At 40.9% G+C, this 24,278-nt stretch overlaps 1 protein-coding gene across 6 annotated transcripts in view; it reads left to right on the top strand.

The window, feature by feature from the left end:
• Window positions 1-639: 639 nt before the first annotated feature.
• The window catches only part of LOC102192735 (clathrin heavy chain 1-like), a 27,309-nt gene continuing 3,670 nt past the window's right edge, over window positions 640-24,278 (top strand). The window contains exons 1-33 of one of the 6 annotated variants that reach the window (XM_005720611.2): window positions 640-1,060; window positions 3,332-3,539; window positions 3,996-3,998; window positions 8,799-9,067; window positions 9,262-9,423; window positions 9,587-9,700; window positions 9,823-9,996; window positions 12,439-12,636; window positions 12,858-13,058; window positions 13,341-13,493; window positions 13,631-13,753; window positions 13,945-14,082; window positions 14,271-14,435; window positions 14,525-14,705; window positions 14,791-14,954; window positions 15,033-15,158; window positions 15,284-15,426; window positions 15,568-15,802; window positions 15,909-16,031; window positions 16,183-16,328; window positions 16,511-16,694; window positions 16,837-17,029; window positions 17,173-17,330; window positions 17,489-17,653; window positions 17,785-17,892; window positions 18,199-18,366; window positions 18,662-18,811; window positions 18,933-19,064; window positions 19,160-19,270; window positions 19,418-19,588; window positions 19,730-19,951; window positions 22,218-22,238; window positions 23,152-24,260. In XM_005720611.2, the coding sequence (XP_005720668.1) occupies window positions 1,019-1,060; window positions 3,332-3,539; window positions 3,996-3,998; window positions 8,799-9,067; window positions 9,262-9,423; window positions 9,587-9,700; window positions 9,823-9,996; window positions 12,439-12,636; window positions 12,858-13,058; window positions 13,341-13,493; window positions 13,631-13,753; window positions 13,945-14,082; window positions 14,271-14,435; window positions 14,525-14,705; window positions 14,791-14,954; window positions 15,033-15,158; window positions 15,284-15,426; window positions 15,568-15,802; window positions 15,909-16,031; window positions 16,183-16,328; window positions 16,511-16,694; window positions 16,837-17,029; window positions 17,173-17,330; window positions 17,489-17,653; window positions 17,785-17,892; window positions 18,199-18,366; window positions 18,662-18,811; window positions 18,933-19,064; window positions 19,160-19,270; window positions 19,418-19,588; window positions 19,730-19,951; window positions 22,218-22,238; window positions 23,152-23,193 (4,893 nt within the window). In that variant the 5' untranslated portion in view covers window positions 640-1,018 and the 3' untranslated portion in view covers window positions 23,194-24,260. Of the gene's footprint in view, window positions 1,061-3,331; window positions 3,540-3,995; window positions 3,999-8,798; window positions 9,068-9,261; window positions 9,424-9,586; window positions 9,701-9,822; window positions 9,997-12,438; window positions 12,637-12,857; window positions 13,059-13,340; window positions 13,494-13,630; window positions 13,754-13,944; window positions 14,083-14,270; window positions 14,436-14,524; window positions 14,706-14,790; window positions 14,955-15,032; window positions 15,159-15,283; window positions 15,427-15,567; window positions 15,803-15,908; window positions 16,032-16,182; window positions 16,329-16,510; window positions 16,695-16,836; window positions 17,030-17,172; window positions 17,331-17,488; window positions 17,654-17,784; window positions 17,893-18,198; window positions 18,367-18,661; window positions 18,812-18,932; window positions 19,065-19,159; window positions 19,271-19,417; window positions 19,589-19,729; window positions 19,952-22,217; window positions 22,239-22,407; window positions 24,261-24,278 lie in introns of those variants that run through there. The other 5 variants (XM_005720610.2, XM_005720605.2, XM_005720606.2 and 2 more) reach the window with 5 other exon arrangements.

Raw genomic sequence — 24,278 nt, 5'->3', positions numbered from 1 at the left:
TACTTAGAACTTGGGAAATTGTCAGTCTTCTTTTGGCTGCTCCCTTTTAGGGTTCCTCATGACAGATCATCATCCTCCATCTCGCCCTATATCTAGCATCCTCTTATGTTACCCCATTAGTCAGTATGTCCTCCATCACTACATCCACAAACCTTCTCTGTGGTCTTCCTCTTTTCCTCCTGCCTGGAAGCTCGATATTCAATATCCTTTCTCCAGTATATCCACTATCCCACTTCTCCACATGTCCAAACCATGTCAGCCTTGCATCTCTGATTTCTGTCTCCAAAGCGCTCAACCTGAGCTGTGTCTCTGATATACTGATTTGTAATTCTGCTTACTCCCAATCAAAATCTGAACATAGACAAAAATCAAAACAAAAATCAGCATCTGAAATATTTTCCACAAAAGGGTTGTGTATTTTTTTAAAATTGTGTATTTTTTTTTTTATGCTAATAACGTCTGAAGGGTTAAATTTTTACGTATATGCTGTCAGATTTGATAAAATAGCATTATTATTTACGGAACTGACGTACATGTCCAAAAAACTAGTTGATTTTTATACAAAATTACAATGTATGCAACTTTATCGAGTAGAAACATTTTTTCATATTATTTCTTAGTTAAATTGGGGTGAACTTCTTGTCCATACGTTCAGGGCCAGAGCCAGTGCCCTTCCAGAGATCCCTAGATGCTTCCGGACTGGGAAGGCTGTGAGCCGTTTCCGCCGCCATTGCGGATTTTGGACAGAAGATCAGCCATAGCCACTGCTATCCATCGATGCAGTGCAGAAAGCATACACAGAAGGGGGGGCGTATTTAACATTTTTCCACTGATATCTCACTTCGGAAACACGATTACCCACAGCATCTTGCCTATTTTAAAACAGTGCTATCGTTTTCACCGACTGGCTCCGACCTACACATTCAGTGAGGAGGTCGTAGCTAGCGCGGTGCTGCTGCTGCCTAGCTAGCTGTACGACCACAATTTCAGGACTCCGGAGAAGCTCAAGGAAACAACCATGGCTCAAATCCTGCCTATCCGCTTCCAGGAGCACCTGCAGGTAAAGTGGTCGAATCTAGTAGCTATATCGTTTCCTTACATTCTCTTTGATCCCTTCATTTTCCGGCTTAACGGTCGTTTTGACAGCTTTCTAGTTCAGCTAGCGTTAAACGTCAATAACCGCAGCAAATGAATGACCTCCCATCCCCCGTTTAGCCAGCAGCTAATAACTAGCCTCTCATGCTAGCTCCTCATTCATTGTACTGATGCTGTCACTCGCGGCCAGGAGGCGAAACTAGTTAACGACAATCACCTTTTCTGACCTTGAGTGACTATTTATTGGGTTGTAGCGTATGACTGATGCACGGCCACGTTTTGGTCTGTTCAGCGTTATTTCAATATCGAATTAACGTTTGGACCTTGTGAGGCGAAACATTCCAGTCGCTGACCTGCATAACATGAACGCATAGTATAGCTGTTTAAAGCATGCTTTATGTTATTGTCATGTGCCCATTTAAGTTATGAGCCGTGAAACCGTGGTCAGTTGCAGTCTGACTAGACTCAGAGCTGCTTCACGTCATAGAGAAACGTTATGTCACGACAGGCCATTTTTACTGCTGAAGGGAGAGTCGGGTTATTCTTTAGGGTTTTTCTGACTGAAATGTAACCCATTCATCGCGTTATCTGAAGTGAACCAGGTGGTCCATTCAGTCTGCTAAAAGAATACGATTTTGTTCTGCTGTCCACATTCATATCAGTCATTCATCTGGTACATCCCAGCTTCTGGCTGTATTGGATATACCCAAGGTTCCCAACCATAAATCAAAGCTTGAACCCCTGTGGAGATTTTGTTTATACTGTGACCCTTGGATGACCTTTTGCCAAGCTTCAGTTTTGTTTGTTTTTTTGTTAACTAAAGGCACAATTGAAATAAGCATACTTGACATCATTGGCTTTTTACAGTGAAGAATGTACTGGAGATGCACCAGCTATGAATTTCTGGGCCAAAAAATATATATAAACAAACAATTTGCCCTGTGGTCACTGCCCTTGTTGCATTACTACAATATTATTATCTCCCCCTGCTGGTAATGCAATTTCTGCATGCGTGTCCATTTCACGTTTTGGACGGGCAATGCGTGAAATGAACACGGTAGACCAACATGTCTGTTACACGTTTTGCTGTGATACTGGGTTGCATAATTTGTTTGTTTTTTTTGTTTGTTTTTTTTAAATTTATTTATTTTTTAAATTTTCTTCAGTCTTGATCTCAGATACGTATTTCATATAAACAAAGCATATCAAAAAACACAAAGAGATTAAAAACAAACCCACTAAATTCAACTTCCCATAACTATACCAGTGTCTGAACAATAAAGACAGATAACGTACGGTTCCATGTTATCAGTGTGTTAAGCCCACATTCTCAGAAGCATTGAGCCTGCAGATAAATTAATTCACAATATTTTTAATAAAGCTTTCAATCTACTGAAACGAGTAATTATAAACACCTTGCTTGAGTTGTCTGTCTCTTCAATAATAACATCATAGCATCTTTTTAAAGCTACATTAGGTTTTCGTGAACTCACTTTCCTTTGTACAGACATTTGCATAAGAGGAAATTAACTTGTGAATACATCAGTCAACATTTCCTACAGATATTATCATTACCTGTCATTTGATCTGTAATAAGATGAGCCAGATATTTGACCTTACTACCGACAGTAAGATTGTTATCAAGTTTCAACTCTGGAAATCTTTGTCCTCCTCAGTTCTGCAAATCATTACAGGTCACTTACGGGGATTGCATGTAATGTTATTTTCTACAGCATTGGTAGAACATATGTGTATGAGCTGCTGGAGATCAGCACTACTAGCACTATGATCACAAGATCATCTGCATACATAATATCAAACTCTAGAATATTATCAACCGCTTTGTCATAAATGTTGAGTATTTTATCAAAGTGTCTTTGAAATGTATCCAGCATAAACATAGATGACCGCTGTTAGTAGATATGATCATATTTGCTGATATAAGTAAACAAACTGGGCCTTAGAGTGGGCCTTTGTGTTAGGAAGCCCTGTTAGCTACTATATAATCATAGTAATATGTGTTAGCTTCTTTAACAGAGGTCGGTACAATTTTGTTATTTCTGGACGTTGGAAAAATACATTTTATGATTGAGTATCACATATTGGTGATATTGCTTTGATGAAAGTTCAGAATCTTTTTGGTTAAGGAAAAATCCTGCCAAAGGAAATTTTGTCTTCGATATTGTACTGTGTGCCAATGGCTGCCATTAAAACAGGTCTTCTCTTCATATGCCAGCTCCAGAACTTGGGGATCAACCCAGCCAACATTGGATTTAGCACGCTTACAATGGAGTCTGACAAGTTCATCTGTGTACGAGAGAAGGTTGGTGAACAGGCTCAGGTTGTCATCATTGATTTGGCTGATCCCAACAACCCCATCCGTCGCCCCATCTCTGCCGACAGCGCCATCATGAACCCTGCTAGCAAAGTTATTGCCCTTAAAGGTAAGCCCCCATCTTAAATCCACTGTTGCGCTTTTATCACGTAGTAAGTGTGCTAGGATTTCAAAGCACATGGACTTAAAAATTAAGCAGCTAAAATTGGTTTGTACCTTGCTATCTTGATATTTGTTTTGTTTTTGTAAAAAGTACACTGGTCCATTTGTGTAAAAAAAAAAAAAACAACAAAAAAAACCAAACTGTGTTGTCAGTTATGTAGCCATCACAGTCTGCTTTTCATTTTGATGTTCATATGTAGATCACCCCATTTCTGTTTGTTGAAAACGACTAGTAGCTAAATAGTGTGTGTGTACGTAGAAATGTAATTGTGCTACATTTAGAATTTGCTGTTTTAGTTCACGAAGCAGTAGCACTAGCAAATTGTCATGCTGTCATGAATCCTTTGTCTATTTTGCTTGTTTTTGCTCTTTTTCATTTCTTACTGCTTTCTTATGTTTGCAGACGGTGAGTTGAATTTTATGTATCATGAGTTGTCAGAGTGATCCTGTATGCACTGTCTTGAAATGTTTGCACAGTAATGAAAGTAATTTAAACGAATGTCTGGATTTACAGTAATAACAGTAGGCGAGCACAACAAAATTAAGACAGTAGCTTAAAGGACCATATCTTTTTTTTTTTTTTTTTTTTCCTTTTGTTTTCTGTGTTCACGTGTTTTTTCCATTAGCTACACCGGAAATATATTTTATATCACAGTTGACCATTTCTAAACACTGTACCTTATTTTCGTACTGTACTGGAGTTGATGACAAATTAAAAAAATATAAAAACCTATGGGTTATATATTTGCATTGGAAAAGTAATAAATTAGACGTTATCCTCCCCATATTTTGTTATTATTTGATAACCAGAGTGTGTGCCTGTGTTGGTCATATAGTCGAATTAATGCACTGACATTGTGGTGAAAACACATGTAAATCTGTCTACGTCTTCATTACACAGCAACAATAAAAGCCTTCAGTAATACAGTTCCTGAGTTATTTTTAAACTGTCATTCACAACCTGAAGGCATCCACATAGCTGCTGAACATCTGAGTCAGAAAGTTGTCTAAACTAAATGAAGATTTTCTGTGACTGACAGTCACCGTAATATACGGAAAGTCAGGTGATTATCTGGAAAAATTGAGATGCCTTGGAAAATAGTTCGTAATAAAGTGGAACGTGTGTGTAGTAAAAGGGGAAAAAACATGCAGAAAACAAAATGATATGGTCGTATTAAAAATGTGAAACTGTCAAAAAGGATACCGTGGCAATCACAAAAGGATAACAGAATGGTTAATGAGACTTTCCCATTTTAAGGTCAGGCTTCAGGCTTAAGGGTTTTCTTTTGTTTTTTTGGTGAGTGTAGGAAAAACAGAGAATGCTTAAAACAACTGGGCTGTGATGCCAGCCTCATATCACAAAAATGTGCTGCTCAGTGTGCAGGTGCAATTTTGACTGGCTTGCCTCTGGGATAACGCAGATATTAACATCAAATGCTCATTACCTCATTGTCACCTTGCAGATACTGACATTCATGACAGGTTTTCAATAACTGTTCACGTTTTCACACTTTCAGTGTGTGGTGTTACTCTGTTTTAAATAGCGACTAATTGTAATTTTTATTATACCAGAGGATTAGTCATATACATGTGTTAATTATTTAGGGTTTGGGCACACATTTATATTTTATATATTCTAGACTAATAATTTTGCACTTTATATCTTGCATTGTAGTTATGCAGGCAGTTTATTTTATTGTGCACTATACCCACAGTATTACGAAAAACTGTTCAGAAATGCCACTATACTGTCAGTCATGCACTTTGTTACCAGTGAAACATGTGGTTTATTTGGTTTGGGCCAGATTGAAACTAGAGCTTATACCTATAAGAATTGAAGTGTCTTTCCTCCAGTGCGACTGAACTGGAGGAAATTAACAGAATGGCTGTGAGTGCATCTGTCCAGCATCCTTCTCATCATCTCATCTGTTTTTGTGCTTTGTGGTCTTACTAATCTGCATTCAGACCCAAACCGCATCCCTTATTTTGGGATTAAATTTCAGCTTGAATCCCCTAAGACCTATGACAACATGACAGGAGTTTGATTTCTTTAGTAGGTTGTGTGGGTGGAAAGCTCAACACAGGTCATTTCGAGCATACACTGTGGACCATGTCATACTAGTAGGTAGGCAGTAGTTCCTAACTGATCTGGTTTGGATTGAAATATTGATGAAGAATTGAAATACTGAACCAAAACTGCATGAAAGGTCACTGTTGAGCCATCTGAGAAGCAAAGACACCATAGTATTTGTGCTAGTGCTGGGCGATATGGAAAAAATATTTATCACGATATGAATTATTTTATATCACGATAACGATAAATATCACGATATACCACCTGACCTGTGGTCATCTATAAAGTACGCAGTCTGTAAACAGCGAGCGCAAAGGGTCCAGTCTTTGTTAATGAAATGGATGGTTACACTCATGTTGGGGTGCGTATCTTTGCTCGTCCATATGTCAGTTGTCAAGGCATAATGCACGACACTGCAAACATCCTTCTCTACTTTGGCCCGGCATGCATCATATAAGCAAGGCAACTCGACTTTACTGAAGTGCTTACGACCGGGCATAACGTAACTCAGATCAAGAACTTTGACGAGGTCACGAAAGCTGTCCTTCTCAACTACATAAACAGAGGCGATGCCTTTATAAATGTAACGTGAGATGGCTCCTGTGATTTGTTTATGGCGCTGGGAAGTTTTTTCATACGGCGTGCCTTGTGCGAAAGACTGCTGTATCTTCAGGTAGTATAGCTGAAGATACAGCAATTTTCCCAAATTGCTCCCGTCGTTCCACAACTTGGTGTAGCTCGGATTTTCTGCATTCTTGAGTATTATTTTTCGTGGACCTTCTGTAGGTGATAGAAGAGATTTGTTGTGTTGCCACTGAGTGCAGGAATAGTTTTATAGCATAGCTTGCAAATGGGCATCTTCTGCTCCATGTTGGTGCTGTTGAACCCAAAATGTAACCAAATCACAGACGTACCCCCTCTTTTCGGTAAAAGTGCTTCTTCTTGGGCTGCCTGTGTAGCTGTCTCTGCCTGTTGCATGTCCAGGCATGAAACTGCAACCTGTCGCACGTCCATCGTTTTGAGTTACTGTAAAGCATGTTGCAAATCCGGGTGCACGCAAAGCAGCACCATGTCGCAAAACCACGAGTTTCTTTGTGAAAAATATCAATTTTTATACTTTATTTTCTCTTGCATAAAGTTAAGAGCATGTATAGTGAGAAGACGACACAAATTTATTTGCCACAGGCTATTTAACCCTTTAAGACCTACCATAGAACCAAGTCCGCCAGAGCTTATTTTTATATTTTTAAATGCTGTAGTGCCATTTGTGGGAGAATTTCAAGTTGCTATACATCAATACAACCGTTATAGCTCAAATTGTAATAATATGTATGCATTAAGTCCATAGTAACTACATAAATTGCAAAAATGCGCAATAAACTACAAAAAAAATTGAAAATCGTTTGTGGTTTTTTTTACATATATTTCTAGTTAGAGAAATTTAAGAGGCTTATCCCTTTAAAACTGTAAATACAAAAAAGCTGCACAAAATAGTTTCCAACCACGAGAAATTTATTTTGAGTGTCTTCATAGTTTTATTTTTGAGATACACAAATTTTTATGTACTTCAGGAAAAATGAAAAATAAATATTATAATGCAAATTTGCAAAAAAAAAAACAGCATGTGCATCAAAATAAACTATTTACAACAGTGTAATTTGCGATCTAAGCATCCCAGAAACAATACAGAAAAGCATAAAGTCAAACGTGACTTTTAAAAACACCAGCAAAGGCTTATAAGGCCCTGAAGGTAAAGAACTACATTTCCGCGAAATGATGTCACGTCCGGTTTCGGGCAGGTGCTGACACGCGACGTATTCCAATGTAGGAAGTGTTATGAACAACTGATCGGATCGGCAAAGCCTGTTTCTGGAATATTATGTTTTTGTTGCTGCAAATGCTTTTTATGCAATTTTTGCAAAGCTATATGTGGAAGGAAACCGTGACCTAGGACAAGCTAATGGCATAAGATGTAAGTACAACTCCGGTTTCATATGCAAGAACAATTTTTGCGCTAGCTTACGTGTTTCCAGTTCTACAGGGATTTAAAAATAGTTAGGCAAAAGGAGTGTGCCTGCTCCGGTTTTAAAGGGTTAATGATATATTTTATGTAATAATTTATAAAATTAGGTTAGAAAGGATAGAAGACAAATGGCATGATAGACACTTTTCTATCATCCACACGATATATATCGTCATATCGCCCAGCACTAATTGGTGCTATTTCCAATCAAGCTCCAGTACTGCATTAAAAAATGCAACCACCTGCAACTGCATCAGAATGCTAATAAGAGTAACTGATAATGAAATTTGGGGGTCAGTACCAGTTTCAAGGGAATAGAAGAAAAATTTGGGTATCAGTTTTCTTGCCAACAGATATTAAGCAACATACAGGCCTATACACTGGTTCTAGTCTAATTGGAAGAAGACCAATCTGACTGATAGATCTGTGAGTTTAAAGCTTTTTATGATAAGGGATTGGGTTATTCCAATCCTCCATTGCCACTGCAAATGAATCTGTTTGTTTCTATGGATATTTAGCCAACAGTGTGGCACACCTCATTTAGTTTCTTTGCAATCTTGGCTACCTCTTGCTGTGCCGACCTCACTGAAATGAATGTGGGAGCTGTATTTCTTTGATGCAGTGCTAAGCACAGTCTGAGTTTCTCTAATAAAAAGAAGAGTAATTAATTGGTGAATGATTTTATATTATCACAAGAGGGTTGTATAGTTAGACGCAGCTGAACACGTAACAGTTTATTGCATCAGATGTTACTGAATGCAGATCCAACATTTTAAGTGGTTGCCCTTTTGTTGGTCTTGCCCCTTTTTTGTTGATACTGGTACTGGCTTTTTGTATGGTCTGTCGGTGTTACACACACAAAAACCAAAAAAAAACCAAAACCCTCCCCGATTACCTGCATTTCCCCCGCAATTGGAAGAGGTATGCCCAATTGATTTCCTCCCAAACTCTGCTGTGGGTTGTGTGCCGTAGCTTTAGTCAGTAGACCGATTCAAGTTTTCTTTCTTTCTTCCTCGTTTTAAATGTTACAATCTAAAAATTTTGGAGGGGGTGGGCTAGCAGCGTCCCAGCACGGCTAACGTGTTAACCTCAGCTCTAAATATTTTCAGCTGCAAAGACCCTGCAGATCTTTAACATTGAGATGAAGAGCAAGATGAAGGCTCACACGATGACGGATGACGTGACCTTCTGGAAGTGGATCTCCCTCAACACTGTCGCCCTGGTCACAGACAACGCGGTCTACCATTGGAGCATGGAGGGTGACTCTCAGCCAATCAAAGTATTTGACCGTCACTCCAGCCTGGCAGGCTGCCAGATCATCAACTACCGCACTGATGCCAAACAGAAGTGGTTGCTGCTCATTGGCATTTCTGCACAGGTGAATTAACACAGTTTGCTTTAGCTTCGTAATATTACAATCAAAATAATATTTCAGACAAAATATAAAAATGATGTCAGTGTGTGTGAAATGCATCACATTTGTATTAGTCATTGCAAGGTAAGTTTATGATATAGCAGAAAAAACCCCATCACAGACTTTAGTCTGATTTGTGGGCGTTCTCTCCTCCTCAGCAAAACCGTGTCGTTGGAGCCATGCAGTTGTACTCGGTGGACAGAAAGGTTTCTCAGCCTATTGAAGGACATGCTGCTGGATTTGCACAGTTCAAGATGGAAGGCAACACCGAGGAATCGACTCTGTTCTGCTTTGCCGTGCGGGGACAGGCAGGAGGAAAAGTACGTAAGATTTATACTTATTAGGAGAAGCTCAAAGCCTCGTAGCTGCAAAATAAAAAGATCGGGATGAAGTAATTTTAGTGGAAATTAATACTGATTAGAAAAAGGCATTTGGGGTCTTGCTTTGTCTTCTTTTTGTTTTAATTACTTTTTTCTCCCCTAGCTCCATATTATTGAAGTGGGGACTCCACCAACTGGGAACCAGCCGTTTCCAAAGAAAGCTGTGGATGTTTTCTTTCCTCCAGAAGCCCAGAATGACTTCCCTGTGGCCATGCAGGTACAAAACCTCCCTCTTCTTTAATCTGAGGCTTTGTTTATTTAGTATTTAGTTTGGTATCCTGCTAAAGAGTCCTCCTATCTATACATGTTATATCTCCCTTCCCCTTTCTGTACATCTAGATCAGTTCCAAGCAAGATGTAGTCTTTCTCATCACCAAATATGGCTACATCCACCTATATGACTTGGAAACTGGAACCTGTATCTACATGAACAGGATCAGCGGAGAGACCATTTTTGTCACTGCCCCCCATGAACCTACTGCTGGAATCATTGGAGTCAACAGGAAAGGACAGGTACTCAAATGTACACTTGTGGAGTATATTTTGCAGTAGCAAGTCTAGAATGCAATGATGAATGAGCCGCTTATTAATTTCCAGTGGAGCACAGAGCCAAGCTTAGTATAGATATTTCATCTGGGCCTTTGTGCAAGTGAACAGGTTAAACTGTGTTTAATTTTGGATGCAAAATGAGTTGAATAATGTTTTTGGTAGATGTTTTAAATATGTGACAGATAAAATTAATATATTTCTTATCAGATTCCAATTTTATTTTAATATTTGTGACTACATATTGTTTTTGAAAATTGCTTAAAGATATTTTCCAAACCTGATGTATATTTTTAAACCAGTCTGCACACATGTGTAGTGGACTACTTTCCCTGTGGTGTGTTGGCCCTGGTATGTCAGCGTGGAGCCTTGGGTGTGACCTTGACTGAGGAAATCTCTGAAAATATCAGGCAGTGGCAGCATCTTCAGTGTCAGGCAGCATGTGACACTAACAGCAGGTGGCCTCAGCTTGGCCAGGCAGACTACGCAGTCTAATCCTGTTATTGCTCTTGGCTTTCACCTGCGGGTCTGCTGTACACAGGCCAGTGTGCTACACTCACGCACACACATTTCATGTGCAACTGTGTGTGTAACACTGTACATGACAGCTTGTGGTAATCCCTGCATGTAATTCAGAAACGTGACAAGTGCAGGTCTCATAATGCAGTTCTTTTAACTCAGATTTTTACAGTGAACTTCATTTCAAACCCAGGTTTGCCAGCAGTTATTCTCAGTTTTGTGTCGAATATGTGCCTGTCTCTTTTTGTGTCTTTATATCACTGTACACCAAACTGCATTTACATTTTGGTGGACTTTTGTTGGAAGGTGTTGTAGCTGGATACAGTTTGACATGAACCAAGAACTTTTTAAAAAAAATATTCTGCCAGTTTTGGAGCATCATAGTATTTATTATTTAGATTCTTTTGAATGTATGATGTGAATCTTTTATATAGGTTCATTAGTCTTTTAGGAGTGTACAGAATATAAAGACAGTTTAATGTGATCCTAATGAAAGGAAAACGAAACATAAATAACACTGCCTGTTATGCTTTTAGCTTAAATATAATGGTTCCCGGTGTTTTAAAAACAAAGTCAACATGTGGCATGTTACAGTTAATCTGTCACCAGGAATAACACCTGTTAGGCCAGAGTAATACGTCATCTCAGCCTCACCTAGCTCCCTGAGCCCTGCTGCACTGAAAGTTGAAGAAGATTAATTTCAACTCAGTTTTATTTATATAACGCAAATCACAACAACAATCACCTAAAGGTGATTGTTGTTATAATTCAGCGGTCCCCAATCTTTTTTGCGCCACGGACCGGTTTAATGTCAGACAATATTTTCACGGACCGGCCTTTAAGGTGTTGCGGATAAACAACAAAATAAAATGATACGACCAAGACAACAACTGTGGTATCTTGTAAATATAATAATAAATGTGAATTTACTGTGTAATTGTGTAACTTTATTAGCAGCGTACTCCTGAAATGCACCAACAACATTGAGAGTAACGTCCTCCTCTCTGCCTTTTAATGCTCTCTGGTCGCTATGGTAACGAGTAAATATTTCTTTCAAAATAAGACACAACTACAACACGGGAAAAGCCCCAGGGAAACCAAGTCAATGATAACCATAAATTTCACACCCGAGCCTCAACCTAACAACTCATGGACCGGTACCGGTCCATGGCCAGGGGGTTGGGGAACACTATTGTAAGGTAATGATGCTTACAATAAAAACTAGAGGGGACCCTTAATATCAGATGACCCCCTTGTGATAAAGGAGTGTGAAGGGATATTAAGCAAAAGGAGTCTCATTTTGTAAAACCGAAAAGCATCCAAACACCAAACACAGCTCCTTTCTTGGTCTGAAGGTTTTTTTGGAGCATCGCTGTTCGCGTCACCTCCATGTGTCTTTACTTTTCTCAGCCTCCAGCTGTAGGATTTCCCATCATGTTATGTGCCAGCTTAATTTTGTAAGTGTGTCATTATTAGTTTTAGAGATAGTTAAGACTTTACAAACTATTGAGTGCCGTGGTGTTTTCCCTAAATGAGAGAGAATTGATTGTGAATGAATAATTGTTGTCTTTGTATACATTTTTGCATCATGTGATTAGAACAGCAAGAACAGTGCAGTGGATATAGGTCCCCTGTCATTGGTGACAGTCAGTAACATTTAAACGCCTTTAAAAGTCACAGTGAATGTGTTTTGTCGCGGTTCAGTTCTAATTCTGTCAGGCGGGCAATTACCACCAGTACAGCTAGCATACGCCACAGCACAAATATCAGTGTTAAATAGCTAGCAAAGACAACAGCTGTTTAAAAAGTATGAACAGCTTCTAACTAACTGTAAAGGAAGTTAGGTGTTACCAATTACACATGCGTTTATGTGCACATCTGATTTTCCAGGTGTTGTCTGTATGCGTGGAGGAGGAAAACATCATTCCATACATCACCAATGTGCTCCAGAACCCAGACCTTGCACTCCGAATGGCTGTCCGCAACAACCTCGCTGGTGCTGAGGAGCTGTTTGCTCGCAAGTTCAACACCCTTTTTGCAGCAGGAAATTACTCAGAGGCTGCAAAGGTGGCAGCGAATGCACCCAAGGTACTGCCATTGTGCTTCTGTGCACTGAGACTGTGAGTCTAAGATTTCAGTAGCTTATATAACTATGAAAACCAAAGACAATTTGTAAAAACACGTTTAGATATTGCTTCCAAAATTGTTTAAAAGGGAGTACAGCCCGCGCGCTGCTTTTATTCCTTTTTCCCGTATTTTACCTTTTTGTATTTTCAATGGGCTAAGAAGTTTCCATCCTACCTCTCCAGGGTATTCTGCGAACACCAGACACCATCCGTAGGTTCCAAAGTGTTCCCGCCCAACCAGGCCAGACGTCTCCCTTGCTTCAGTACTTTGGCATCTTGCTGGATCAAGGCCAACTTAATAAGTTTGAGTCTCTGGAGCTCTGCAGGCCTGTCCTTCAGCAGGGCCGAAAGCAGCTACTGGAGAAATGGCTAAAAGAGGATAAGGTATGTGTTTAGTGGTTGGTTTTAAAGTGGACAGTCTTTATCTTAAGTTTAAATATTTATATCTCAAGTTCATCTATCATATCATAGAGTAAAAAAAAAAAACTGAGACCATGTAAAATCAGAGTGCTACTCTGACTCACTGAATCAGATAAATCATTTAGTATAAAGCAGAAGATCATGTAGGCCAGTGAAACCCAGATTCCCTTTTTTTGTTTTTGTTTTTTCCACTGTACCATGGCAGATCACTGTTATAGTTTCTAACCCTTTTGTTTGTGTTTACAGCTGGAATGTTCTGAGGAGCTCGGAGACTTGGTGAAGTCTGTAGATCCAACTCTCGCCCTCAGCGTCTACCTCAGAGCCAATGTTCCCAATAAGGTCATTCAGTGCTTTGCAGAGACTGGCCAATTCCAGAAGATTGTTCTCTATGCCAAGAAGGTTTGTGATGACTGACTTGGTAAATAAAATATCTTGGGCTGTAATATGGTTCACAGTGTTTTGTTTTGTTTTTTAATACACCTACATCACAGATGGGGAGCATCTCATACATCCTTACATGTCTGTCATCCTTGTAGGTGGGCTACACTCCAGACTGGATCTTTTTGCTAAGGAACGTAATGCGGATCAGTCCAGAGCAAGGTCTTCAGTTCTCTCAGATGCTGGTTCAGGATGAAGAGCCACTTGCTGACATTACACAGGTAAAAATAAAGATTTTTGGGTGGTAACGTGGCTAAAAGATACTATGACTATGATCTGAATCGTAGTTATTCTCACAGTTGTAGCTGAGCACATGATTGCAAAAATACCCCACACCTCTGCGATGTGTAGCAACACAACCAAGATTTTGAGAGTTTAACTTCTGTGGTTTCTCTGTTATTTAATTTTCCAGATTGTTGACGTATTCATGGAGTACAACCTGATCCAGCAGTGCACGTCCTTCCTACTAGATGCCCTGAAGAACAACAGACCCATGGAGGGACCACTGCAGACGCGCCTGCTGGAAATGAATTTGGTCCATGCACCACAGGTACATAAACATGTAGATACATCAGGTCCAAACAGGCCAGATTATTTCATTTACCAGTGACCAGTAGGTCTCACCTAAACTAAAACGGCGCTCTAGCTTTCTTTCCCCAACTTCTTTCACAACAGATCAAATCTTTTGCTGTTTACAGACATGTTTGGATTTGTGTGTCTATGTGCCATTTGTTGCAGGTTGCAGATGCCATTCTGGGTAACCAGATGTTCACCCACTATGATCGCGCTCACGTGGCCCAACTGTGTGAGAAAGCAGGCCTCCTGCAGAGAGCGCTGGAGCATTACACTGACTTGTATGATATTAAACGAGCAGTGGTGCATACACACCTTCTCAACCCAGAGGTACGACACAGATCGAGAATATAAAATTGCTGTTGTGGTTTGCGGTGATTGTCTTTGTGTCGCTGATGATTTTCTATTTATCTCTTCAGTGGTTGGTGAATTTCTTTGGCTCCCTGTCTGTGGAGGATTCCTTGGAGTGTCTGAGGGCCATGTTATCTGCCAACATCCGGCAGAACCTGCAGATCTGCGTGCAGGTCGCCTCCAAGTACCACGAGCAGCTCACTACTCAATCCCTCACTGAACTGTTTGAGTCATTCAAGAGCTTTGAGGGTTAGTGGGGAAGGTGCAAAAAAATAAACCCAACGTATCTTTTGTTTTACTACTTTTGCTAATTCTGAGTTTTTTTGCTTTGAAGGTTTGTTCTATTTCTTGGGCTCAATTGTGAACTTCAGCCAGGATCCTGAAGTTCACTTCAAATACATTCAGGCTGCGTGCAAAACAGGCCAAATCAAAGAGGTGGAGAGAATCTGCAGAGAAAGCAATTGCTACGACCCCGAACGTGTGAAGAACTTCCTCAAGGTCCGTGCAGAAAACGGTTATCTGCAAAATAAACCTGTGATTTTTCTGTCTGTCAACATTTTATTGTGTTTTTTCCAGGAAGCCAAGCTTACCGACCAGCTGCCATTGATCATCGTGTGTGACCGCTTTGATTTCGTCCACGATCTGGTCCTGTACCTGTACCGCAACAGCCTACAGAAATACATTGAGATCTATGTGCAGAAGGTACATTAATAAAGCTCCATCCTTTTACTCATTTATTCTCTCTCGGTATTGGTCTACCTCTGTGGTTGTGCATTTGTTTTTACCTTGATGGAAACGTGTCATAATTCTGTTGTCATTTATTCCAGGTGAACCCGAGCCGTCTGCCAGTAGTCATTGGTGGATTATTGGATGTGGACTGTGCCGAAGATGTAATTAAGAACCTGATCATGGTGGTGAGAGGACAGTTCTCCACAGATGAACTGGTCGCTGAAGTGGAGAAAAGAAATCGGTGAGAACCAAAAGAACTGTGCACCGCAAAAGAGGAATCGCTCGCTCGGCGATCTAACTCGACCTGTGTGTTAAACTGGTCCTTTCCCTTCATGATATTCTGTCAAAGCTTGTGACACGTTTACTGTGCCTCCTTCTCCAGCTTGAAGTTGTTGCTGCCTTGGTTGGAGGCTCGTATTCATGAAGGCTGTGAGGAGCCTGCAACCCACAACGCCTTGGCCAAGATCTACATCGACAGCAACAACAACCCCGAGCGTTTCTTGAGGGAGAACCCCTACTATGATAGCCGCGTGGTGGGCAAGTACTGTGAAAAGAGAGACCCCCACCTGGCTTGCGTGGCTTATGAAAGAGGACAGTGTGACCAGGAACTCATTCACGTGAGTTTAAAAACAAATCATTTTAACTGGAAGGCGAAATTCCGGGTCATTAGTAATACGAGGTTTTTATTGGCCTTTTATTTCAAATATTTTCGTTCTGCTTCAGGTGTGCAATGAGAACTCACTGTTCAAGAGTCTGTCCCGCTACCTTGTACGCCGCAAGAACCCAGAGCTGTGGGCAAGTGTGCTGTTGGAGACCAACCATTACAGAAGACCACTCATTGACCAGGTGTGACTTTTTACTATCTCTGATACTAAATCATGCCACTTAAACTAGTGTATTGTTAAAAGTTCCCAGGCTGTAACGCTTCGTTAGCTTGCATACTGTAAACCAATCATCAGCTGTTATGCGTCATGTTTGTCGTCGGTCTCTGCTGCAGGTCGTCCAGACAGCCTTATCAGAGACCCAGGATCCAGAGGAGGTGTCTGTCACAGTCAAGGCCTTCATGACCGCCGACCTTCCTAACGAGCTCATCGAGCTTCTGGAAAAGATTGTGCTGGATAATTCTGTCTTTAGTGAACACAGGTAAGAGTCTTACCTGTATTTAATGTTGTTCTTCTTTTATTTAACCCTTCATATCCAAGATTTAGACATCACTGAGTCCCCTGCTCATAGTTGTTGTTCCAGTTGACGAACATTGAGCTTGCAAAGCATTCGATATATTCAATAATGCATTTAGTGAAAAGCTTGTATCTTGTTGATTTCAGAAACCTTCAGAATCTCCTCATTCTGACTGCCATTAAAGCTGATCGGACACGCGTCATGGAGTACATTAACCGTCTGGACAACTACGACGCCCCAGACATCGCAAACATTGCCATCAGCAATGAGCTGTTTGAGGAGGCCTTTGCTATATTTAGAAAATTTGATGTCAACACTTCTGCTGTGCAGGTGGGCGCTTTCGTTATTAACTACGACTTGTTTAAAGTTTTTAAACACCTTGTTTTTGTCTTAATTCAGAGCGTGCTAACAGCTCTCAGAGTTTTGCCGGTCATTTTGATATTCAGCGATCTGAATGTTTGCTGCTGTCCAGGTCCTGATCGAACACATCGGCAACCTGGACAGAGCTTATGAATTCGCTGAGCGCTGCAATGAGCCCCCAGTTTGGAGTCAGCTGGCAAAGGCGCAGCTTCAGAAGGGCTTGGTGAAAGAAGCCATCGACTCTTACATTAAGGCTGATGATCCCTCGGCCTACATGGAGGTGGGACAAGCTGCAGCCCAAAGCGGTAAGATGATCTCTTTCAGTTTTTAAAACTAAGATCTAAGATCTTTATCACTTACCTTATTGTTTTATTTAATCAAGATACTTAAATGGCGTAATGTTAGTTGCAGTAGATAGGTGCTTATGGTAGTTAATTTTTGTGTGCAGGAAACTGGGAGGACCTGGTGAAGTTCCTGCAGATGGCTCGAAAGAAAGCCCGCGAGTCATATGTTGAGACAGAGTTGATCTTCGCCCTGGCCAAGACCAACCGCTTGGCCGAGCTGGAAGAATTCATCAACGGACCCAATAATGCTCACATTCAGCAAGTAGGTCCTGACACACACACACACACACACACACACACACACACACACACGCACACACACGCAGTTGTACATACAGCAGTTCCCAGTTAATTCTTTACCCCGTGTTTACAATTACAGCTGCTTCGCTGGTCTAACTTAATTTGTTCATCTTCCATTAGGTGGGTGATCGATGCTATGACGACAAGATGTACGAGGCAGCCAAACTGCTTTACAATAATGTGTCAAACTTTGGCCGTCTGGCCTCAACTCTGGTTCACCTGGGAGAATACCAGGCAGCTGTGGACGGAGCCCGCAAGGCTAACAGCACCCGTACCTGGAAGGAGGTGAAGGAGATCAGTTTCATTTTTGAAAGTATAAAGAGTGAGATCAAGTTCAAGCCTTATGTTCAAAACACAAACTCACTCGACTGACTAATTTTAACAGCTGTTTTTTGTTTTTGCCTCTGCTCTGTCAGGTGTGTTTTGCTTGTGTAGATGGGAAGGAGTTCCGTCTTGCCCAGATGTGTGGCCTGCATATTGTTGTCCACGCTGATGAACTGGAGGAGCTCATCAACTACTACCAGGTATGTGGGGTACCTGTTGGCCAAACACCATGGTCTTTCAATGACTGATAAGTAGGTGAGCATGTATACTATCACTAATCTGGCATAAATAACAGTCAACAGTCATATAAGCCTGAGGATAGCAGGGTTTCCAGTTTTCTCCAGCTTACAGATGGTATATTGTTTTCCTGCGCCTCAGCGCACTGTATCTACAGACTTGAGTTTTGTTTATGATGGTTCAAGGGCCTCAAAATAACTTCCCAGATTGTGTAGGGGAGCGAGATTAAGGGTTATAGTTGTGTCACTAAGTCTGTCTGTATCCTCCAGGACCGTGGTTACTTCGAGGAGCTGATCACCATGCTAGAGGCTGCCCTTGGGTTGGAGCGTGCTCACATGGGCATGTTCACTGAGTTGGCTATCCTCTACTCCAAATTCAAACCCCAGAAGATGAGGGAACACCTGGAGCTCTTCTGGTCCCGTGTTAACATTCCAAAGGTGGGTGTGAGAAACGGATTTAGTATGAGCTTTACAGCCAAGCAGATTTTGGCAGGAATCTGACGAAATGCATCACAATACACCGACTGCGACTGCAGTTCAGTATGATGTGATTGTTTTAAACATTTTAACAAAACTATATCTAAAGAATTAGGATTTAAAAAGAAATAAAGTAAATAAACTCCTCAGAGGAACAGCAACTACAACTTTGACATCTTCAGTAACGTCTATAAACCCGCATTCGTTTTCAATTGTTAAATTGTTAAATTTGACTTGATGTCTGTTTGTGTGTCAGGTTCTCAGGGCAGCTGAGCAGGCCCACCTCTGGGGAGAACTTGTGTTCCTCTATGACAAGTATGAGGAATATGACAATGCCATCATCACTATGATGAATCACCCAGCTGATGCCTGGAAGGAAAGCCAGTTCAAAGACATTGTCACTAAGGTACAAAACATAATTTAAAAGCATGTGGTAGTGCTAACAATTACTTCTCTTGACAGGAATACAGCACAGAGCTGCCCTTTTTTTCCAAAAAACTTGTTTAACTTCATTATGTTTGTCATAGGTGGCTAACGTTGAGCTGTACTACAAGGCCGTCCAGTTTTATCTCGAGTTTAAACCACTGCTGCTGAATGACCTCCTTATTGTCCTCTCTCCAAGACTGGATCACACACGTGCTGTCAACTTCTTCAGCAAGGTCAGTATGATTTTCTTTGACTGTTTCTTTGGTTCAAATCAAAAGATCAAGACTTTTGCCAGACTGAAAACTGATAAACATTTCTGTCTGTTCAGGTGAAACAGCTGCCTCTGGTTAAGCCTTACCTAAGGTCTGTCCAGAATCACAACAACAAGTCGGTGAATGAAGCACTTAACAACCTCTTCATCAATGAAGAAGACTATGCGGTATGGTTTCATGTGCTGTGCTCTGTTTGATTACAAGAGAAACTCTTTGTTATTGTTAATTCCAGCAAGCACACATTTAAAACGTTGCAGTTGTTCCGCATCTTGCTTTCTCAGCCTAATCTCACAATTGTTTCTCGTGTTACTCAGGCGCTGCGCACTTCCATCGACGCTTACGACAACTTCGACAACATCTCGCTCGCCCAGAGCCTGGAGAAGCACGAGCTGATTGAATTCAGGAGGATCGCAGCCTATCTTTTTAAAGGCAACAACCGCTGGAAACAGAGTGTCGAGCTCTGCAAGAAGGACAAGCTCTACAAGGTGCGTGGGTACAAAATTAACAAATGAGTTGCAGAAGAAAAGTACATTCCTAAAAGCAATGTAAATATAAAATTTACATTTGAGCGTGGAAACAAACGATTAGGTGTGTCAGTTTGTTGACCTGGCTTTTTTTTCCTGCAGGATGCCATGCAGTACGCATCAGAGTCCAAAGACACTGAGCTGGCAGAAGAGCTCCTGGCTTGGTTCTTGAAGGAAGACAAGAAAGAGTGTTTTGCTGCCTGCCTATTCACCTGCTACGACCTGCTGCGGCCCGACGTAGTACTGGAGACTGCCTGGCGACACAACATCATGGACTTCTCCATGCCGTACTTCATCCAGGTCATGAGGGAATATCTCACTAAGGTGGGTTGGCCAGAGGTAATGAGGATTAGGACAAAGTAAATGACTTTATGATAAGGCCTCTAAAGAGAGAAAAGCATCTCATGTTAGAAACCCAATTTATAATTGTAAGGTCAAAAGTTTAGATACACTCATCATGGGTATGAATGTCATTGCAGTTAAGTGATTTCTTTGAGGTGTTCGCTTTCCAGGGTTAAATGATTGTACAGCATACATCTTTAATATTTTTAAAAACAAGAATTGGCTGCATACGTTTGAATTTATTTTATATTTTCTCTAATCCACACAGACACAAAGGTAAATACAGGGTACCATATATACATAGATCCCCACTTATATTTAGTTAAATGTCCCTTAGCAAGCATCGATCAGATGCTTTTGGTAGCCATCAATAAGCTTTCATTATAATTCTGGCTGGATATTTGACCACTCTTCTTAACAGAATTGGAAGAATTCATTTAAATTAGTTGGCTTTTATGTGTATTCCACAAATTATAAATAGGATTCAGGTCGGGGCTTTGGAAAGGCTATTCTAGAAACGTATTTTAAGTCAAAAACAGTTCTGATGTGTTTTTAGGATCATTTCCTGTTAGAACATGTAATTCTGTCCAAGTTTCAAATGTGTAGCTGATTTAAGATGAAGTTGAAGAACTTGGAGATAATCCTCCTACATTATTCCATACACGTTGTGCAATGTACCAGTACTACTGGCATCAAAACAGCCCCAGAGCATGATGCCGCCACCACCATGGTTGACAGCTGGTACTTATGTTTAAAACCCTCACCTTTACTTCTCCAATGAAAGCATTTGTCTTGTTCATGTGGTAGGCTGTAAATTACTCCGCTTGAAGGTGTTTATTTTGGAGCAGGGACTTCTTTTTTTGGTCAGCACTCTCTGTCCGTGGTGATGTTAAACTTGCTTCACAGTAACAAGTGTTACTGGTGTTCCAGCAGTTTCCAGCTCATGACAGGCTTAAGCCTCATGGTGGTTCCTGGGTTGTTCCTGAACATCCTAACCCATTTCCTCTCATCTGAGGGTGACAGCTTGGGTCTTCCAGTGAGTGCTGTCAAACAAATCCTTTTCATGCTGGTAAAGAGAAACAACCAGTTGTAGTCAATTCTGATCACTAATGAGAAGTTAATAAGTCTTATCAAGTTAAAAGATACTGTGGATCAGATTTATGTGCATTTTTGATTCTGTCTAAATAGCAGAAGATCATAAATAAATTCAAACTTGTGCACCAGACCCTTGTCTTTTAAAATCATTAAAGATGTATGCTGTACAATCATTCCACCCTAGAAAAAGAAGATTATAAGCCCAAAGTAACCATGACATTCATGCCCATGGTGAGTGTTTGTGTGTGTCCAAACCTCTGACCACAACTGTATAAGGACATGCAGAGATGTTTCTTCTGCTGTTAGATTTAAAGACTTAAATTAGTCCCATCGTCCCTTCAGCCATCTTTGGAAGACTAAGAAAAATCTTAAGAAATCTTTTTTCTGATCAGTGCCCAGGATTTCCATCCATCTGTTACAAGAAACAGTAGCAGCAGCTAAAATGTGTTTGCAAATACTGTTGGACTCTCAACAGTATTGCACAGTTAAAGCCCCCACCTCCCAGTACTGCCAGTTCTTTCCTTCATTCATGTTCATCGTCCTTTGCATCTGTCAGTCACCATGTGTCATCACTGGTGTTTTCCTTTTTTTCATTTGGGTTTCCATCTATTCAAGCTGCTTTTCCATACAAATGTGTTACGGAGGAGATTCATAACTGCTGTGTGACTCATTACGCCATTTATCTCTGTTACATGGCAAGCAAAGCCCACACGAAAGAGAAACACCTGATTCTTTCATAACAGCGCGCAGACCCGAGTGAAGCATTTACACATTTATGTTCCAGTTTTTGATGATAAATTCAAAATACTTCAGTCTGTTATTTAAGCTGTTCAAGAAACAAAGTGATTGTGTCACGTTAAATGAAGGGATTGTGTATATCTGGGTCTTTTTTAGCGACATAGAGGAGCCATGTTGTTTATACTAGTCTAAAAAGTGAGGCGCAAGTTCACGGTAGCAGGTTTGATCTCAAGTGTGCATTTGTATCAAAAGTGGCATTGATTACCCGCATCACTCGTAGGATTTTTATATTTCTTCTTTAAGTGACAAGTCCTCTGTTTGCTCTCTCTCTCTCTTTCTCTCTGTCACTTTCTATTTTGGGAGACTCCCATTTGTTTTTTCCTCCCTAAGTTGCCTCTCTGAATTTCCTTTCCAGGTTGATGCGATAAAGGAAAAGGTGAAAGTCCAATCCATTTTCTAATCATTCTTTTTGACCCTGTCCCCTGTCCTGTAGCCTGTAGTTTGGAGCAGTAAAACTAGTACAAACTGCATGTTCCCTCCCCTCCCGTCCCCTCTCCCATGTCACTCTCTGCTGCTTCTGACTGTAAATTCCACATCTCCACTAGACCACCTACCAACCCACGAGACTCCAGAGCGGGGCTCTTCACGCCCATCAAGAGCCCTGATCGGCTTGCTGGTGTGTCCGTGACGGCTTGAGTTTTGCCTCAGGCCAGGAATCACAGAACTGATTGGTGAATTGGACACGTAGCTGACAGCTAAACTCAGATTAATTGCTGATTCAGCTCCTGAGACTTTATGACACTTCCACAGTCATTTTTTTGAAGATCTGTTATAGCAGTGCAACGGTAACGGCCACCTGCCGCAGCTGAAAGCAGCTTCAGAGTCTCTCAGTTGGTCTTTGTAAGTCTGCCTCTTAGAGAAAGCCCTTTCACATATTTGTGTCAGACGTGCAACCGAGCCCTCGACTGAAGCCAGCATGCTTATCAGCTCTCCTCGGCCGTGGGTGAACAGTGCCACTCTGCTTAGCCTCCCCTCACCTGCTGTGGGTCAGGTCCTTTTTCTGAGATTTGTAGATTAATTCATGTTTTACTGTCTCGTACCTCTGCTCAGCTGCGCTCTACTGCTAACAAGTTTATTTTAGGAAGCAGATGTGTTTATACTGTTGATGTTCTATGTTTGCCTTTTTTTGGTTTTAATCAAATAGTGGGAGGATATTATTCTGTTTAAACAGTGGTGCATTAGCATAGACTGCAGCTGAGTGTAATATTAGCATCAGAGGAGCCACAGAGGCTCCATTTTAACAAAGTATTTCTTTTCTGTTGCTTTCTGTCTGCCTGTACTTATTTCAGTGCTATAGTTACAATACTGGCATTAGAAACCATAAATGTTAGCCTGTTACATGCATTTTTAGAGGGTGTATTTTTCTCTGTTTCTTTGAGTATTCTTGCAAAGTGAGCTCTCTTCAAGCGACAAATTGCTTTTGTGGGTCAGGGAATAAAATCTGTAGTCCGGGTGTATCCACTGGGTAGAAAAAAATCAGAACTTGTAGAAAATGACCAGCATGCATTTCCCTCCTCCTCCCTTGGTAGCATCAGCTGCACTCAGGCCAGGCTAAGAGACATGTTGTTGGCTGTGCCTGCTTCTTGGAAACGTTGAACTGGCTGTACAGTACCATCCCCTCCACCCTGTCGTTCACGCTCCCTCCACTTTGGCTCTCTGCTTCTCTGTCTTTCTCTCATGCACTCCTCAAGAAATAAATGACTAAACTGCTGCTTCAGCATGTCTCTAATAAATCGGCACACTTTTCTTAAAACGGCCTCTTAACTAGATCGACTGATGTTTTTCTTTTTCACTAGTAAACCAGACAGTATGTAGAGAACTGAACCCAAAACCACCGTGAGAGAATCCAACCCCCCTTTTTGTTTAAGTTATCTTATCTCAACTGCAATGCGCGCTGGCGTAGCCGAGAGCACCGAGGGTAATATCTGAAGCTTCCCGCTGGCTGCTTAATTCTCTGAATTGTTTCAACTGTATCTTTTGTCCTTTCGACTGTCATTGTCTGCTTCTGAGCTGAGGCTAAAACACCAAAGAAGAAATAATGGGAAGTTTGCGAAAGTTTATCTCAAGGCTTTTACATGTTTTACAGAGCTGTTTACACCCATGCAGGGAGTTAGAGATACGATATGTAGCATGTTAGCTGCACAATAAATAATATTAAAGTGACAAAAGTGAACGTCTGATTTTCAGGCTTTAGAAAATGTAGTTTAAAGCCTGAAAAGTCTGGGGGGCTTCATCCAATCACACCTCTTTTCTGGTAAAGGTCAGGTGAGTAGTAAAAAAAACAAAAAAGGAATTAAAACACTTCATTGCATGATTGGAAGGAGGAAGCAAGGGGTTATCAATCTATACATATTTACCTTTTCATTTTATTTGACCTTATTTTACATTTATTTAATTTTGCCTGTATATAATGGCC

Source organism: Pundamilia nyererei, unplaced genomic scaffold (genome assembly GCF_000239375.1).
Source record: "Pundamilia nyererei isolate P.nyererei 1_Seehausen unplaced genomic scaffold, PunNye1.0 scaffold00003, whole genome shotgun sequence".
NCBI lineage: Eukaryota > Metazoa > Chordata > Actinopteri > Cichliformes > Cichlidae > Pundamilia > Pundamilia nyererei.
Note: the sequence above shows the minus strand (reverse complement) of the source record. Positions and strands in the feature narration are given on the sequence as shown.